At 41.8% G+C, this 16,031-nt stretch overlaps 1 protein-coding gene across 1 annotated transcript in view; it reads left to right on the forward strand.

Moving 5' to 3' along the window:
* Positions 1-16,031, forward strand: part of LMTK2 (lemur tyrosine kinase 2) — an 88,861-nt gene that overhangs the window by 28,113 nt on the left and 44,717 nt on the right. The window contains exons 3-6 of the mRNA XM_075830260.1: positions 3,031-3,175; positions 8,395-8,468; positions 12,226-12,344; positions 12,561-12,648. Of these exons, the coding sequence (XP_075686375.1) occupies positions 3,031-3,175; positions 8,395-8,468; positions 12,226-12,344; positions 12,561-12,648 (426 nt within the window). The remainder of the gene's footprint in view (positions 1-3,030; positions 3,176-8,394; positions 8,469-12,225; positions 12,345-12,560; positions 12,649-16,031) is intronic.

The raw sequence follows: 16,031 nt of genomic DNA on the forward strand, positions 1-16,031 counted from the left end.
TGATAAACTTTAGCAATATGGTCACTGAGTGCCTATGCAGTACAGGAAAAATAATAATAATAATAATAATCTGTTGCTACCTGGAAGCTAAACAAGCCGGCTGCTGCTGACAGTTCATATTAGGCCACGTTCACACGTTGTGGATATTGTATTTGGATTTCGCACTAAAAATCTGTACAGAACATGTGAAAAAGACTTTCAAAGTAGCAGTTCTGCAGCATGCCTTTTATGCGGGGAAATCTGCATATATATATTTTTTCTCAAACGTCAAGATTTTATTATTTTTTTTCATAATGTCCTCAATACAGAAAAAGTGCAAGAAAAAGCATTGCATACACTGGAAACATGAAATCAATTGAGGGAGTGAAGAGGGGAAGACAAAAAAAAATAATACAAAAAGGGAACGGAAGTGGGGAAGGAAAAAAAATAAAATAAAAAGAGCATCATAATAACAATCACACAAAGAGGCTCTGTCCCCACATTATAAGTGCCCTGTCTCCTACATAACAAGATCGGCGCTGTAATGTAGGTGACAGTAATGCTTTATATTTAATAAAACGATCTGTTTTCACCACTTTATTAGCGATTTTCGATTTATGCTAATGAGTTCATTCCCAAGTGGGCGTATTTTTACTTTAGACCAAGTGGGCGTTGTACAGGGGAGTGTATGACGCTGACCAATCAGCATCATGCACTCCTCTCCATTCATTTACACAACGCATAGGGATCCTGCTAGATCCTTATGTGCGGTCTTATACTGACACATTAACAATACTGAAGTGTTTAGACAGTGAATAGACATTCCACGGGATGTCTATTCACCATCTCTGCACTTCGTTACTGTTTTTGTGATAGTTACAGCCGAGCAAAGCGTAATCTCGCTGTAACCTGTCATGTACCGCGTAATCTAACAAGATTACGCTTCCTCTGCTGTAACTACCACAGACAGAGTAACGAAGTGCAGAGATTGTGAATAGCCATCCCATGGAATGTCTATTCACTGTCTAAACACTTCAGTATTGTTAATGTGTTAGTATAAGGCAGCACATAGTGAACTAAAAGGATCCCTATGCGCTGAGTAAATGAATGGAGAGGAGTGCATGACGCTGATTGGTCACTGATTGGTCAGCGTCATACACTCCTCTGTACAATGCCCACTTGGTCTAAAGTAAAACACGCCCAATTGGGCATTAAGCAACTCATTAGCATAAATCCAAAATCGCTATAAAGTGGTGAAAATAGATGGTTTTATTAAATAAAAAGCACTTCTGTCACCTACATTATAGCGCCGATCTCCTTATATAGGAGACAGGGCACTTATAATGTGGTGACAGAGTCTCTTTAAACAACTGATCATGTATTTTCTAGGAGAGAAAGGAAGAGAGCCGATAGGCAGAGAATCCCCATGTGAGCTTAAGTCTCCCTGCAGGGGGCACACTCTGGAGAAGGAGTCCCGCATTTGTCTTTTTGTTTTTATTTTAATTGATTGTGCGTGGTATTAGGCCACAATCACAAGATGCGCATTACGTGCATATTTTCCGTTGGCAAATCTGCAGAATACAGTACTGTACCAGCAAAGTAAATGAGATTTCACGTATCTACACGTTGCAGATTTCAAAATATACACAATTCTACAACATGTATATTTATCTGGTGTTTCCGTCACAGAACTGTATCTGACAAGTTTATAAAAAATAACGCACCAAATTCTGCAGCATAAAAACCGGACCTATTTCTGCATCAAAATGAAAAACCGTACCTGAAAGTGCATCACAAAAATCGCAGATTTTTCCGGCAGAATTGATGCACATTTTCATTCCGCTTCAAATTATGCAACGTGTGCATGTAGCCTTACACTATGCAGCCTATTAATAGATGAGCACCCAAAGGAGTTTGAGGCTTTATTCACACTACTATGTTATAGCTCCATGTGAAAAAACGGCTATAGCATGGAACTGTAATATAGCAGTGTATTTAGCTCCAATAATGCGGTCGTACCCACATTCACGGCATTGTTATTGCTCCCCTGTTTTTGTAACTTCTATAGACCTGAATGGAGAGCGCCTTGGTCACCCCTTCATTTGGTTTTCTGTATGTGGCTGCTGCTGGCAGTATTGCGTAGAAGAACAGGGGTTAGGGGTCAAGGGAAATCTGTTCCCCTGCACCCTAAATGGGTTCGTACCTGTAAGTTGGGGTGTCAGACAGGGAAGTCCAGTTGCCTTGGCAATCATGCAACACCCAAAGCTGCTCCGGCAGATTGGAATAATTTCGTCACTGACGTAACTGGTCCTCGTATCTGTTGCTGTATCTTCCGCCACTGATTCAAATTTCGGTGGGTGACATGGTTACTAGAATGCGACCCTGGACCCGTGATCTACCAGACTCCTTTTTTTACTTTATAGCTGTGTGTCTAATAGAATTGAACGTTATTCCAGCCTGCCCAATAAATTTTTTGCCCTGAATCAGACTTTGAGCATTGTTCTTTCAGCCTCTTATAGAGGTTACTTTTTTTTCATATGATTAAAATTACATACCAACACCTTGCACTGGCGACAATGTTGACGTGATATAGATGGTGTAGTTAATAACATCATCATTACTTTATAATGCAAAAACCCAGTAATTAGGAAGCTCCGTTCAATCGTTCCTTTTGTTATGAGCCGTGTCCCCAGCTTTGTTGTCTTTGTTCCTCAGCATTTTTATCTAGTGCTGCTTTTGCTCTTGGCTGACAGCGCTGTTCATTGCATTCAGAACTGTTAGGCGCTGACTGCAGAGAAACCAGTCCATATCATGGCTGTCCCATCTTGATTCCTGCATTTACACTTTGACAGACCGGGATGCCTGTAACCAAAGTACCAGCTATATGTGTTAATCCTGTGAAAATGTAATCGGTGTTGAGATAATTTCCGTCCGATAATGTGAGAGATGATACAATCCATGTTCTGCCTCCAGCCGTGCTGCTGTTATTTGTCGACACTTTTTATATATTTTTTTTTTTTTAACTTAACAAAATTTTTGTTTTCCTAATAGGAGTTTGAAGATCACTTTGATGATGAAATTGAATTTACTCCTCCGGCTGAAGACACTCCATCCAACCAGTCTCCTGCAGATGTTTTTTCACTAACAGTCCCTACAATCTCTTTGTCTGTTCCAACGCAGCTGCAGACTCCTCAAGGTCAGTAAGCAGTTCATCCAGAATCGCATTACTTGAGCTTATGGTGGTCCAACAAGCCTGTCACTTCTGCTGTTCAACTCCCCAGTCCACACAAGAAGTTTAACTTTTGCAATGTGTTATCTTGATCACTTCCATACTACTACTTATCACATGTACAGTATGGAATTTTGCAATAAAATTTTCCCTAGGAGGAAGCGATTTGCTTTCCACTAGATCACTGCACACGCTCCTTTTTTGCAGGGATCACCATGGGCTACTCCATGAAGAGCAGATAGTAAGGGGGGGCTCAGGTACAACTTCAGCACTTAAATATCCTATGAGTTATTTATTCACCAATACACGTATAGAATCTTTTGAGTGCTGCGGTTGTTTCTCGTATTTTTTGCTATTGTCCTAGCCTCGTCTTTGTATCTGTGACTTGTTTTCACACACTGCTGCTGTCTCGTGGCTAAAAACTTAACTCATATAAGCTTTGACTGCTACTCAGATTTTCAAGGTTGACCCACTTGAAATGGACTTTTCTGTTTTCCCACATAACACTCTGCTCACATCTTGTTTTTCAGCCGGTGAAGAAAATCCTTTTTCCCATAAGAACATTAAAAAAAGTGAATGTCAAACAAAAATATAGCGTATATAAAATTGTGAGGAAATGAATAGCAAAACTATCAAAAATGTTACAAAATAAAATAATTTATAAAACCCAAAAGGGCAGAAATCCTAAATAAGACCTTTAAGCCCTATTATAGCGGCTGATCAATAATACATCGTCGTTCGGCGCCCGTCTGCCCCTGTCACAAGAAGCTGTGTATGGGGACGAGCGGTCGTTACTCGTCGTTCTGTCTGAGAATAAATTAGATTGTGAGCCCCATTTGGGTCAGGGACTGATGTGAATTGTGACAATCACTGTACAGCGCTACGAATATGTTGCCACTATATAAGCAACAGGGAATGCATAAATCAATATCACCTTGGCTTTATAGGACTGCATGCGGTGAAGATTTTTAATCCTCCGTATAAATTAGTTGCACTTTTGTTACGGTTTTCCCCCTTTTGAGTTTAATGGGGAGGTAAAAGCTGCAACAAATTGCAAATCTGAAAAAAACCCAAGACTTTCTAGTTTAAATTGAATAACACAAAGTCTATACTTACTCCCTGGTGTATTCGTAGTGACGACTTCTTGTTCCTCCAGCTGTTCTCCATATAACTCTGCCACCGGGGATGACGTTTCATCCCTTGTGAATTCTTAAGTCAATCACCGGGTGTAGCAATCACATGGGCTGCATAGTCATCTCAGATGGCCGGGCTGCACGGAGACCAGAGGGACGCGTCGCCTCGGAAGTGAAGGTGTGTATTAGCTTTTTATAAAATATTCCATAAACCTGAAAAGTTTTTGTATTTCGTGGCAACGGAGAATTTTGTGACTAGTGAACCTAAGATATCAGGCAATTGCTTAAACCGCAATCGGGGAATTCTCCTTTCCTGAAATTTAGGATTACTTATCCAATCTTTGGTGAACCTAAAATATAAGGCAATTGCTAAAACAGCAAAGTTTGCACCTCTCGAAGCAGCATCATAAAGGTAAATAAGAGGTAATTCTAAAATTCGGCCTGCACTATTGCGTTGAAGTACGGATGACCCAGTTTAATTTTCAATTTGCATTTATTTTACTTGCTCATCGTCAGGAAGTGAAGGCTTTCTTTATGAAGTATGACATTTTGTCAAATCTAATCCCGTTCATTCCTTGCTGATTTGGGGAAGTGACTCTTAACAGCGCTGGATTATATGAGCTCAGGGAAATGGAGATGATCACATTTGTTGCACTTATTTCTCCTCTCTCGACATCCAGAGCGCTCAGTGCTCCTGCTGGTTGTGAACTAAATGTCTTAAATATATTTAAATTGGATTTTGGTTTTACATGTGTGCATATTGCAGTATTTTTTATTGTTTTTTAACTCTGGGCTCTGAGATAAATTAAAGGGACTTGTTACTGCATTGCACGGTTGCTGCTTCTACTTCATTTACTGAACAGACCCTGACCTGGAGTTAGTAGGGTTGTCCAGTAGTACCCGTGGGCACCATTTAAAGGGATTTTCCAGAACCAAACAATCCAATCCAGTTAAACTAACCAATGGCAAACAAATCTTTTTGCAATATACTTACGTTTCATCTGATGTTCCTAGCGGCGTATCGCATCTTCTGTCACGTGACCCCTCGCTAGCCTGAAATCCAAACTTCCTCCTCCGCCCTGTCCATGAGCTCTAACTTCTCTTTTCCTGTTGTCTGAGTGTAAGGTCACGTCATAAATGACGTAACTGGACACTGTAGTTAGGAGTTGTACAATGTACTAATCCTCCTCCTATTCAGAGCATGTGTGGTTGATACCCACTCAGTGTCCAACACGCATTCTCTGTTTATCGGTCAGCGCTTTGAATCATGGGATTTGTGGTCTTTATTCTGTACAGGAAACGGCCAATCACCACAAACTTGCGATGTAAATAAACGGGAGGATAACCTCGGGGAGCGTATAACTAAGAAAATTAGACATATAAACGGGGGGAACATAGGTTTAACAGATGTAAAGATATATTACATTTAAAGAACCATGTACGAAAACCCCTTTAAAAATCGGATCCAATAGATACCCGTTCAAAGAAGATTGTTTAAAGTGACCGATCTTCTATGAAGTGAAACTCAAGGTAAACTTTCATAAAATGGACACACTAGGATCCGTTAACATACCAGGGCAGTTCATTCTTTCACTTTAGTCCCTGAAATGCAAGTTTCTAAGGTGTCTTATAGATTCTCAGTGCCTAGCGTCAGTCCAATTATACTCTCCCGGACCGGGAGAAACGCTCCTTCACGTTGGGCGGTATAGTTGCCGTATTTAGTATTGGACCTGTGCATGTTTCTCTTAATGCGTCGGATGATATACTAACACATTAACGATACAGAAGTGTTTAGACAGTGAATAGACATTGCAAGGGTTGTCTATTCTCAATCTCTGCACTTCGTTACTCTCTGTGGTACTTACAGCAGAGGAGGCGTAATCTCGCGAGGTTACGCGGTAAATGACAGGTTACAGCGAGATTACGCTTTGCTCTGCTGTAACTACCACAAAAACCGTAACGAAGTGCAGAGAATGTGTTAGTATAAGACAGCACATAGTGATCTAAAAGGATCCCTATGCTCTGCCTAAATGAATCGAGAGGAGTGAATGACGCTGATTGGTCAGCGTCATACACGCCTGTGTACAACGCCCACTTGGTCTAAAGTATAAATACGCCCACTTGGGCATTAAGCAACTCATTAGCATAAATCAAAAATCGTTAAAGTGGTGAAAACAGATCGTTTTATTAAATAAAAAGCACTGCTGTCACCTACATTATAGCGCCGATCTCTTTATGTAGGAGACAGGCCACTTGTAATATGGTGACAGTCTCTTTAAATATGGTTTTGAGTTGGATCATCTTCTGACCATTTTATTCCAAACCTCCTTCGACTGCTTTGTAAATGACGCGTTTCACTTTTTTTTCAATGTTATCATCCAATAACTATTATCAGACATGTCAAGTTATAATGAGATTTAAGTGAGATTTTTATTTTGGCCTTTATGGAAAAATTCACGCGACAGTGAAAAAAAATGCCCATTAAAAACTGATCGACACTCTGTTTTTCATGTTAGTTTTGCATCAGTGTGTCTCCAAATTTTCATCCATTTCCTATCTGTCTGTCCGTTTTTAATGGCCGTTTGACATCCATTTTGCATCTGTTTTTCATGGCTGTACAAAAAACAAAAAAACAACCTGATTTTAATTTGTCAGGCTTTTTATTTGTCCCAACCCCCTGAGGAAAGGTCATTGTCATGATTGTTTCACTGCTCCCCCCTGTGGGTGATGCCACACTGCCCCCCTCCACCCTCCCTGTAGGAATTTTCAGGGACTGTCTCTGTATATTCTGGACAGTCCCGTGAAATTCACTACAGTTGACCGCTATGTACAATGCCCCCTGTACTAGCGCCACACTACCCTGGTAGTGAGCGCAACAATACACTACATTTAACTTTCGGCTGCCCTACATACTCGCTGATGCAGCGCCGTCTCGTCTTCAGGTGTCTCTCGACTGCATGGGATCTGGCGGTGCGATGTCATCGCGTCGCCTTCGCAGAACCCGTGAAGACGAGAGACCACACCTGAAGAGGACGGCGCTGCATCCGTGAGCATGCCAACGATGGCCAGCAAGGGAACTAGTAGTTCCCTTGCCAATCCCCATGTCACATTTTTAGCGGTTGTTAGATGTATTGATAGCCGTTAAAAATGGATCCATTGACTTCTATGGGGGCCGTCTGCCCATGAAAACGGCCAAAAATAGGACATTTTGACGACCATTATTCACGGGCCATTAAAAAAACAGCTGTGTGAATACACCCATAGAACACCATTGTTCTGAAAACGGCCGTGTTAATAAGCCTTTTTTTTTTGTTTGTTTAATGTTTACGTTTGTTTTGATGGCCTTAAATGAGGCATTTTTTTGCATTTTGCATCTATTCAGATTTGGCCGGGTTACATTTTGATAATGGGGCTGAGGTGGAGAACTCCGATTCCCACTGATGCCATGCCAGTCTGTCAGATTAATATGGGATGCTATATTATGATGGCCTGTGCTTTGCCTGGTCATAGATACTTTTCTTCAGATGGACTATTTGGACAATTGGGGCTTGTCCAACGCTGCCGTGCTTAAATGGAGTCATTTTGATAATAAGTTTATAATGGGGAACTGCAGAAAGTGCTCTAAAAAGTAGATTTCTTCTATCTGGTAGGGTTAACTTCTGCAACATTTCTTGACCAAAACCTTTGATATATATAATGCTCTGGGAAAAGTATTGTACGGTATGGGAGCACCGTGCTAGAAACGACCCCTTCTCCTCTCATTCCACAATTGTGAATGCTGCTATGTGATCATGGGGAAAGCATATTTTAACCCGACTTTGTTTTTTGCAAGTCAATTCAATCTTTCTCAATCAGTCCGCTTGTTCTGTTCTGCATACCTCAAATTTTCTCCACGCCATTTTTCTCCCACACGCCAAGCAACATTTTAAATGCAGATGAAAAGATGTGCAGCGGGTTATTTTTGCTCAGTTTGTACTTAGACACTGTTCGCTCCGGGTCCATCACTTCTCCTGTTTACGTATCTGAGGGTCTTTCATTTTTCTTTTCCCCTAGATGCATCAAAGTTCCAAATTGCCCGACACAGTCTGAGCTACATTCAGGAGATTGGTAATGGCTCATTCGGCAAGGTAAGCATTATATTTCTTCTTTCATATTGAGAAATAGTATATTGAACTGTTGAGATGGTAAATGTAACAAATAAGGGTCTATTCACACTGCATTCGCAGTATACGTTGGAAAGTATTTTCTGACTTATACCTCCGACGGAAGCCTCCAACTTAAGCCACTGTATAGGCATACTGTGGGGTACATCAACCATAGGCTTCCATGTTGTAAGAAAAATGTATACCGTACAGTATAAATTTTATTGCGGGACTACTCTGTAGGTTTGCACAATGCTTCGAAATATCTATACTATTTCAATGCTGTGCACCCTTAGTTTAACCCTTTCAGGACCAAGGGTCATCAATGCCTCAATGACCAGCCCCATTTTTTTTCAAATCTGACCTGTCATTTTATGTGTTAATAACTCTGGAATGCTTTTGCCTAGCCAAGCGATTCAGAGATTGTTTTCTCTTGACATATTGTACTTTATATTAGTGGAAAAATTTGGTGAATAAATTCATAGCTTAATTGTGAAAAACACCAAAATGTAAAGAAAATTTGCAAAAATTATAATTTTTCTAATTTTAAATGTAATCTACTTGTAAACCAGATAGTAATACCACACAAAATTGTTGCTAATTAACATATGTCTACTTTATATTTGCATTGTTTTTTGAACATTATATTTTTCTAGGACATCACAAGGCTTAGAACTTTAGCAGCAATTTCTCACATTGTCAAGAAAATTTCAAAAGGCTATTTTTACAGGGACCAGTTCAGTTCTGAAGTGGCTTTGAGGGCCTTATGTACTAGATAGACCCCATAAATCACAAACTGCACCCCTCAAAGTATTCAAAACCGCATTCAGAAAGTTTATTAACCCTTTAGGCGTTTCACAGGAATGAAAGCAAAGTAGAGGTGAAATGTACAAATTTTTGACAATTTTTTTTTTTTTTTTTGCCGAAATTCATTTGTAATACATTTTTTTTTCTGTAACACAGAAGGTTACCAGAGAAATGCAACTTAATATTTATCAATAATTACTTTTTTTTCCTATAATAAGACTTTTATTATAGGAAAAAAAAGCATTTTTTGTTTTTGTAACTTATAACTTGTTTTTACACTTTTTTATAAAATCTTTTTTTTTTTTTTTTTACTTAAAGACTTGCAGCACTGATGGCTGCTATAACACATTACACTACCTAGGTAGTGTAACATGTTATAAACTGTCAGTGTGATGTTGACGGTCACACTGACCGGAAGCCTATGAGGACCAGCTGGTCCTCATAGGCTTCTGTGAATGGCAGACCGGAGGCCGTTGTATGGCCTCCGGTTTTGTCATGCAACCGACGGCAGCACCCGCAATCGGTCCTCGAAAGTTTGTTGTAGCAACAAACCTTCCAGTTCGTTGCTACAACAAACTTTCCGTGCGATCACATGATCAGGACCTGAACCAATCAAGTCCCGAACATGTCTCCGGGATCAGAGGCAGGGGTTAACAGCGCGATCTGGGTGTCGGCACTACTCTGACAACCGGATCGCGCTTTTAACACCCACTGTGAATTCACATCGGCGCTGCACAGAGCCCAGCAAGCGCCGACGTGAATTTACTGTGGGCGGTCAGGAAGCAGTTCATAATGGTGATCATATTCTCTGTAGCCGAACCAATCGGTTCGGCTGTCCGTGAGCAGGTTGCTGGGGAGCCGCGGACACTGCCGGCGTCCGAGCGCTTTTCACAGCGCTATGCCGGCTGGAACAGAGATCTGTATATTCACGCCCTGGCAGCACGGAGTATGTGCGAAAAGGACGTGTATCCACAGATTGTCGGCATGAAAGGGTTAATACCGTGAACTCATGTATTTCGATACTAAGCTGTGTGGCCGTACAGCTTAGTATTGTAATATATGAATTTAGTGACTAGCCTATAATGTGGCTGGCTCCGGCCCTGAAGGCAGAACATGACGGGCGCACTTCAAGCTCTGTCTTCCGTGCCTGCCGCTCAATCGTGCAGTGCAGGCCGCATCACAGCAAGCGCGCCCGCGCAAACAGGAATGGGGCATGGGTTGTACTACACATCCACAGTCTGGTCTTTTAGCGGAGATCAGACAAACCTCTGATCTCCACTGTTATTTCCTTGAATGAGGACCTCACTTTGATCCTGTGACTCGATCGAGACCCATTCCTTATATGGACAGACAGCCCAGGGTCCATTGAAGAACCCCAGGGCTGTCTGACCATATTCCTTTTGTTAGGGCAAGCTTGGGTGTTAAATAAAATCGGTAAAAAAATAAACCGCAAGGCGCTTTTTTTTTTTTTTTGGGGGTTTTAAGCAATAAATATTAAAATATAAGTTCCAATACATAAAATAATATACACATATTTGGTATTGTTGTGACCATAATAACATGCACAAGAAGTTTATAGTGTCATTTATGATCGGTGTGTGCTGCAAAAGAGAAAGTTATGAGCACGGGATGAAAGAGGAAAAAAATGTGTTCATTGTTCTGTCCAAAATTGGCCTGGTCCTTAGGGGGTTAACCCCGATGTTGCCATTATATCAGGCCCCATGCACACAGCCGTGCCCGTAATAGCGAGCACGGCCGACTGCCACCCGCATTTTCGGGCCGTGCTCCCATACAAAGTATGGGAGCACGGCCCGCAAAATGCAAAAGAATGGACATATATAATTTTCAGAACATTTCTACGGCAAGGACACCCATCCGTAGCGATACAGAAAGGTGTCCGCGTTCAATGGAAGTGAATGGGTCGGTTTTTGCGGTCCGCAAAAACTGAGGTTTATTAGGGTCGTGTGCGTGGGGCCTAAGAGAAATGATGGCGGTCAGTTATTAATGTGAGGCACACTGTATTATGAGTTTTGAACCTCCATGTGCCTCACATTAATAGTATCATGTACTTCAGATATTAACTCTATTTTGCCCATTATGACGGTGCGGTCATTGGGTGACTGGGGCTCTATGGGTATTTTTGGCTTTTGTGCAGTGAGCTTCCCGGCACATATACCAAATGTACACCGCAGTGCGAAGAGACACGAACATTGTTTTGTTTCAATCTGTAAAGGTTTTTCAACCTCATCTGTAATGTTCTGCTACACGGCTAACAAAGTATATTAAACAGCAGATGTGTCATAGGACATTTTATTATGTATGTGTGTGGGGACGTATCTTGTGTTCTGTTCCCTAAAGGAGTAGACATTACATGGTACCATGTCACTTGGGTTTTTCGATCATTACAAGTGATGGCCTATCCCTAAGATATTCCATCACCGCCTAATTGGTGGGGGTCCCAGTGGTAGGACTCCCACCGATCACAATGTTATACCATATCCTAGCTATATGAGTATTGCATCAACAGCGGTTCCTAATGGCAGCAGAAAATGTAAAACTAGCCTAGCTTGCCTTCAGACCCTATAGCGGGATGCATACTATTTTACAGCAGTTTTGTGTTCAGTACATTAAGAGAATATAGGATGCAGTATGGGGCAGCCTTTATTCTACTAATGATGATATTTATCTAAAAGCTCCCAGTTGTAGTGATAAAAAGCTCGGGAGTTACTTATGAGGCAATTTCAGATCCCTCACATAGTCTGGATGCGGCTCTGGAGGGGAATTTAAAAAATGGCGCAGTGATCAAAGTTGGTCTGTAATGCTTAGAACTGAGCCACATGCCACTTCCTTAGTCTTCTGTTTTGGGGGTCCCCGTTTGTTAGACAATTCAGTGCTTTACTGTATATCTTGAGTTCAATCCTGGTGTTCTTTTCAGGTTCTATTGGGCGAGATCTTCCGAGACAACAGTATAGCAAGAGTGATTGTAAAAGAACTGAGAGCAAGTGCAAGTTCTAAGGAGCAAGATCAGTTCATTAAAAATGGAGAGCCGTACAGGTAAGTTACACTTTGTAATAAGTTCAATCATCAACTTATTACAACTTTTGGAGTGACACTGCCATAGAAATAACATAAAAGCACAATGGCTGTAATATAAAATAAAATAAAACGTGCCATTCATCTAAAATACAGTGATATGTTGCATATATTTGTGAGAATATACATATTACTAGTGCACTTTTATCCCATGGATTCTATTCTCTCTTTTTCTAGCTGCCTGCATCATCCAAACATTGTGCAGTGTGTTGGGCAGTGCCTGGAGACTTTGCCCTACCTCATGGTATTTGAGATATGTGACTTGGTAAGTTATTTACAATGCTATAAAAATACTCTTTAACTTGACGTTATCGCGTGGTCTGCAATGTGTGTCACGCTGAAAGTTCTCTCCTGATATCTTGTGTTCAGGCTTCAAATGTCTCACAGAGTTAACTTCATATACCAAACCTTGTGATGTCATGGGAGTTAAGCGATAATCTCCTCTCTAATAAATATATATATATATATATATACACACACACACACACACACACACACACACACACACACACACACACACACACACACTCTCATTCATTCATTCAGTAGTCTCCTACCTGCATCTCTTCAGCCATTGCAAAACTGCAACAGCCGGCCATGCGGGAAGTTGTAGTTTTGCAACGGTGGGAGAACCAAAGATTGGCGGTCACTGACCTTTTTGATGCAACTAAGGCTGCGTTCACATCTGCGTCAGGGCTCCGTTGGGTCGGAGCTTTCCGTTGGGTCGGAGCCCTGACTTACACCTGACTTACACCTGACTTACACCTGACTTACACCTGACTTACACCTGACTTACACCTGACTTACACCTGACTTACACCTGACTTACACCTGACTTACACCTTTGTTTCCATCACCATTGGTTTCAATTGTGACCGATCCGGTGCAAATGGTTTCTGTTTGTCTCCGTTGTGCAGGGGTTCCGTCGTTTTGACGGAATCAATAGCGTAGTCAGAACGGAGCCCTGACACAGATGTGAATGCAGCCTAAATTGTACCTTAGTTTTATTCAGGACTCATCCAGTAAATCAGCCCCTCTGTGAATCGCTAACATTTGGACTTTGCCCTAGTTTTCCTTGCGAACAGGTGACTTCATGACTGTAGGCAGCCTTACACAGGGTACTGTTTGAATTCAATGTCGAGTTCTTCACTTTAATAATCCCCAACGTAGTTTGGCAGTCTCATGAATACCCGATGTGCACACCATGATGAGCTGAACAGATTAAGACTCATGCATGCTACTGTATCCTATGGCGTCTACGGATTCTCTATGGTAACAAATACAATTACATGGAGATGACGTGTGTTGCTACAGAAGATGAAGCCCTAAGAACAATACCATAGATGGTGGCGCAAAATCCACTTCACAGAACGCTGTGTTGTCTGTCTCCTACACAATCAGCAGGTTTTTTTTTGTTTTGCGTTTTTTTTTGTTTTTTTTCATATTTTATAAACGTTTACGAAATGTAGTGCTTCTAACAAGGGTGGGGGGTGATGAGTCATTTTTACAATTCTTTTCATCACTAGTTAGTAGATGGCAGTGAAAATTATAGAAAGGCCTTATTCACACGACAGGGTCCGAGTGTCGGCCGATAAAATCGGCAGTTTTGGGCAGTTTTTCCCGGCCGTGTTGCATCCGTTCCGATTCCATTCCAGCCAGTGTAGGTGTTTTTAACGGCCAATTTTGACCCGTTTTGCATCCGTTTTTTTCCTTGTCCGTTTTAAAATCGGATGAATTTCATTTAAATTTGTTGCCACACACAGCCCCCTGGTAGGTAATGCCACCCAGCCCCCTGCAGGTTGCACCCCCCCCCCCTTCCAGGAGAAGTCCGTGTATTGTAGTCACTGACTTCTCCTGGAGAGGAATTCACGGCCACAGGGTCGGGGATTCCGCTTCAGAATTGAGTGACGTCTCTGTGTCCATATATGGACAGTGTAGTCACTCACTTCTCCTGTAGCGGAATCCCCAATCCCCGGCCGGGGATTGGGGATTCCGACTCTTACAGGGAGCAAGACCCCCCTCCTCTTCACATGCACTCTGCACTCGGGACACATTCCGGTGATGGCCGTGTATTACCCGGCCCCATAGACTTCTATGGGGGCTGGGTAAACAGCCGAAAATAGGGCATGTCCCATTTTTTTAATGGCCAGGTTTCCCGGGCCGTCAAAAAATCGGTCGTGTGAATAGCCCCATTAGGGGTCTATTGTTCCTACTGCAGCCATGTGACGGACGATTTTTGAACGGCCATCACCCGGCCGGGAAACCCTGTCGTGTGAATAAGGGCTAAGGCTTAGCCTTTTTAGCCGCTGACATAATTTGGTCTTTTGATTCGTGTCTGACAATAATTAAGCCACAAATTTCGATGCTTCAATGTAGACGCAAGTGTTCTGAAGAGCCTGTTCTTGAATAGTCATTTGCATTGACTTAAAGGGGATGTCCAGTTTCAGCAAATTAATGTTGTTTTTTGTATAATGTAAAGTTGTTGTTGTGTAGGAACATTTCTAGTACTTACAGAAAATTCAAATATGTCGTGGTCGTGTGATGGTGCACAGCTCGTTACAGTATGTGTAGCTGTGTCTTCTAATGATCCCAGCACCTGTGTCCATCACATGACCATGGACAGAATTTTATCCACTGGAAGTAAACAAATGTTACTACTGAATAACAAGAAGCAGAGATCTTGAAAACCATGAGAAATTAATACAGAAATTTCAATTTGGAAAATTGTATAACTTTTCATTATACAAAAAATATAAATTTGCTGAAAACGGACAACCCCATTATTCGCATGTGTTAAAGTGATGGCGTAGTGGTAAGATATTCCATCACATTATGATCGGTGGGGGTCTGACCTCTGGGACCTTTACCGATCCTGAGAATGAAGTTGCTGCAGCGCTGGTTTAACCCCTTCCCGACATCCGCTGTGTATATATACGGCGCTGTCTGCAAGGTGTTCCCGCAAACCGCAGTACAGTTACGTCGCAGTGATCGTGCCGCCTCAGAAGCAGAGCCGGCACCATCACCGCGGGGTGACAGCTGTATTATACAGCTGGCACCCTCCTGTAACTGCCAGGAACGTAGCTATTCTCCGATCCGGCTGATTAACCCCTCAGATGCTGCTCTCAATAGAGGGCAGCATCTGATGGGTTTTAACCCGACCGGCAACACAGCGACGCAATCGCTGGGTTGCGATGGCAATCGGAGGCCAAATAATGGCGTCAGTCTGCCTTGTACGGGAGCCGATGAGGACCCGCCTGCGGCGTGTGCTCATAGGCTTGCTGTCAGTGAATAACTGACAGCGCTAATACACTGCACTACGTAAGTAGTGCAGTGTATTAGAGTAGCGATCGGGGCATCAGGCCCTCAAGTTCCCTAGTGGGACAAGTCAAAAATGTAAAAAGTTAATAAAAATTTTGTAAAACAATAAAAACACAGAAGTTTAGAGTTAAAAAAAAAAAAAAAGCTAAACTGCCTTTTTTCCCATAGTAAGCCTTTTATTATGGGAAAAAAAACTTAAATGGAAAAAACTATACATAATTGGTATCGCCGCGTTCATAACGACCCAAACTAGAAAACTATTATGTAAATTATCCCGCTCGGTGAACGCCGGAAAAAAAACACATGAAAAACAACGCCAGATTCTTTGTT

The sequence above is a fragment of the Rhinoderma darwinii genome, chromosome 6 (genome assembly GCF_050947455.1).
Source record: "Rhinoderma darwinii isolate aRhiDar2 chromosome 6, aRhiDar2.hap1, whole genome shotgun sequence".
In the NCBI taxonomy this organism is placed as follows: Eukaryota; Metazoa; Chordata; class Amphibia; order Anura; family Rhinodermatidae; genus Rhinoderma; species Rhinoderma darwinii.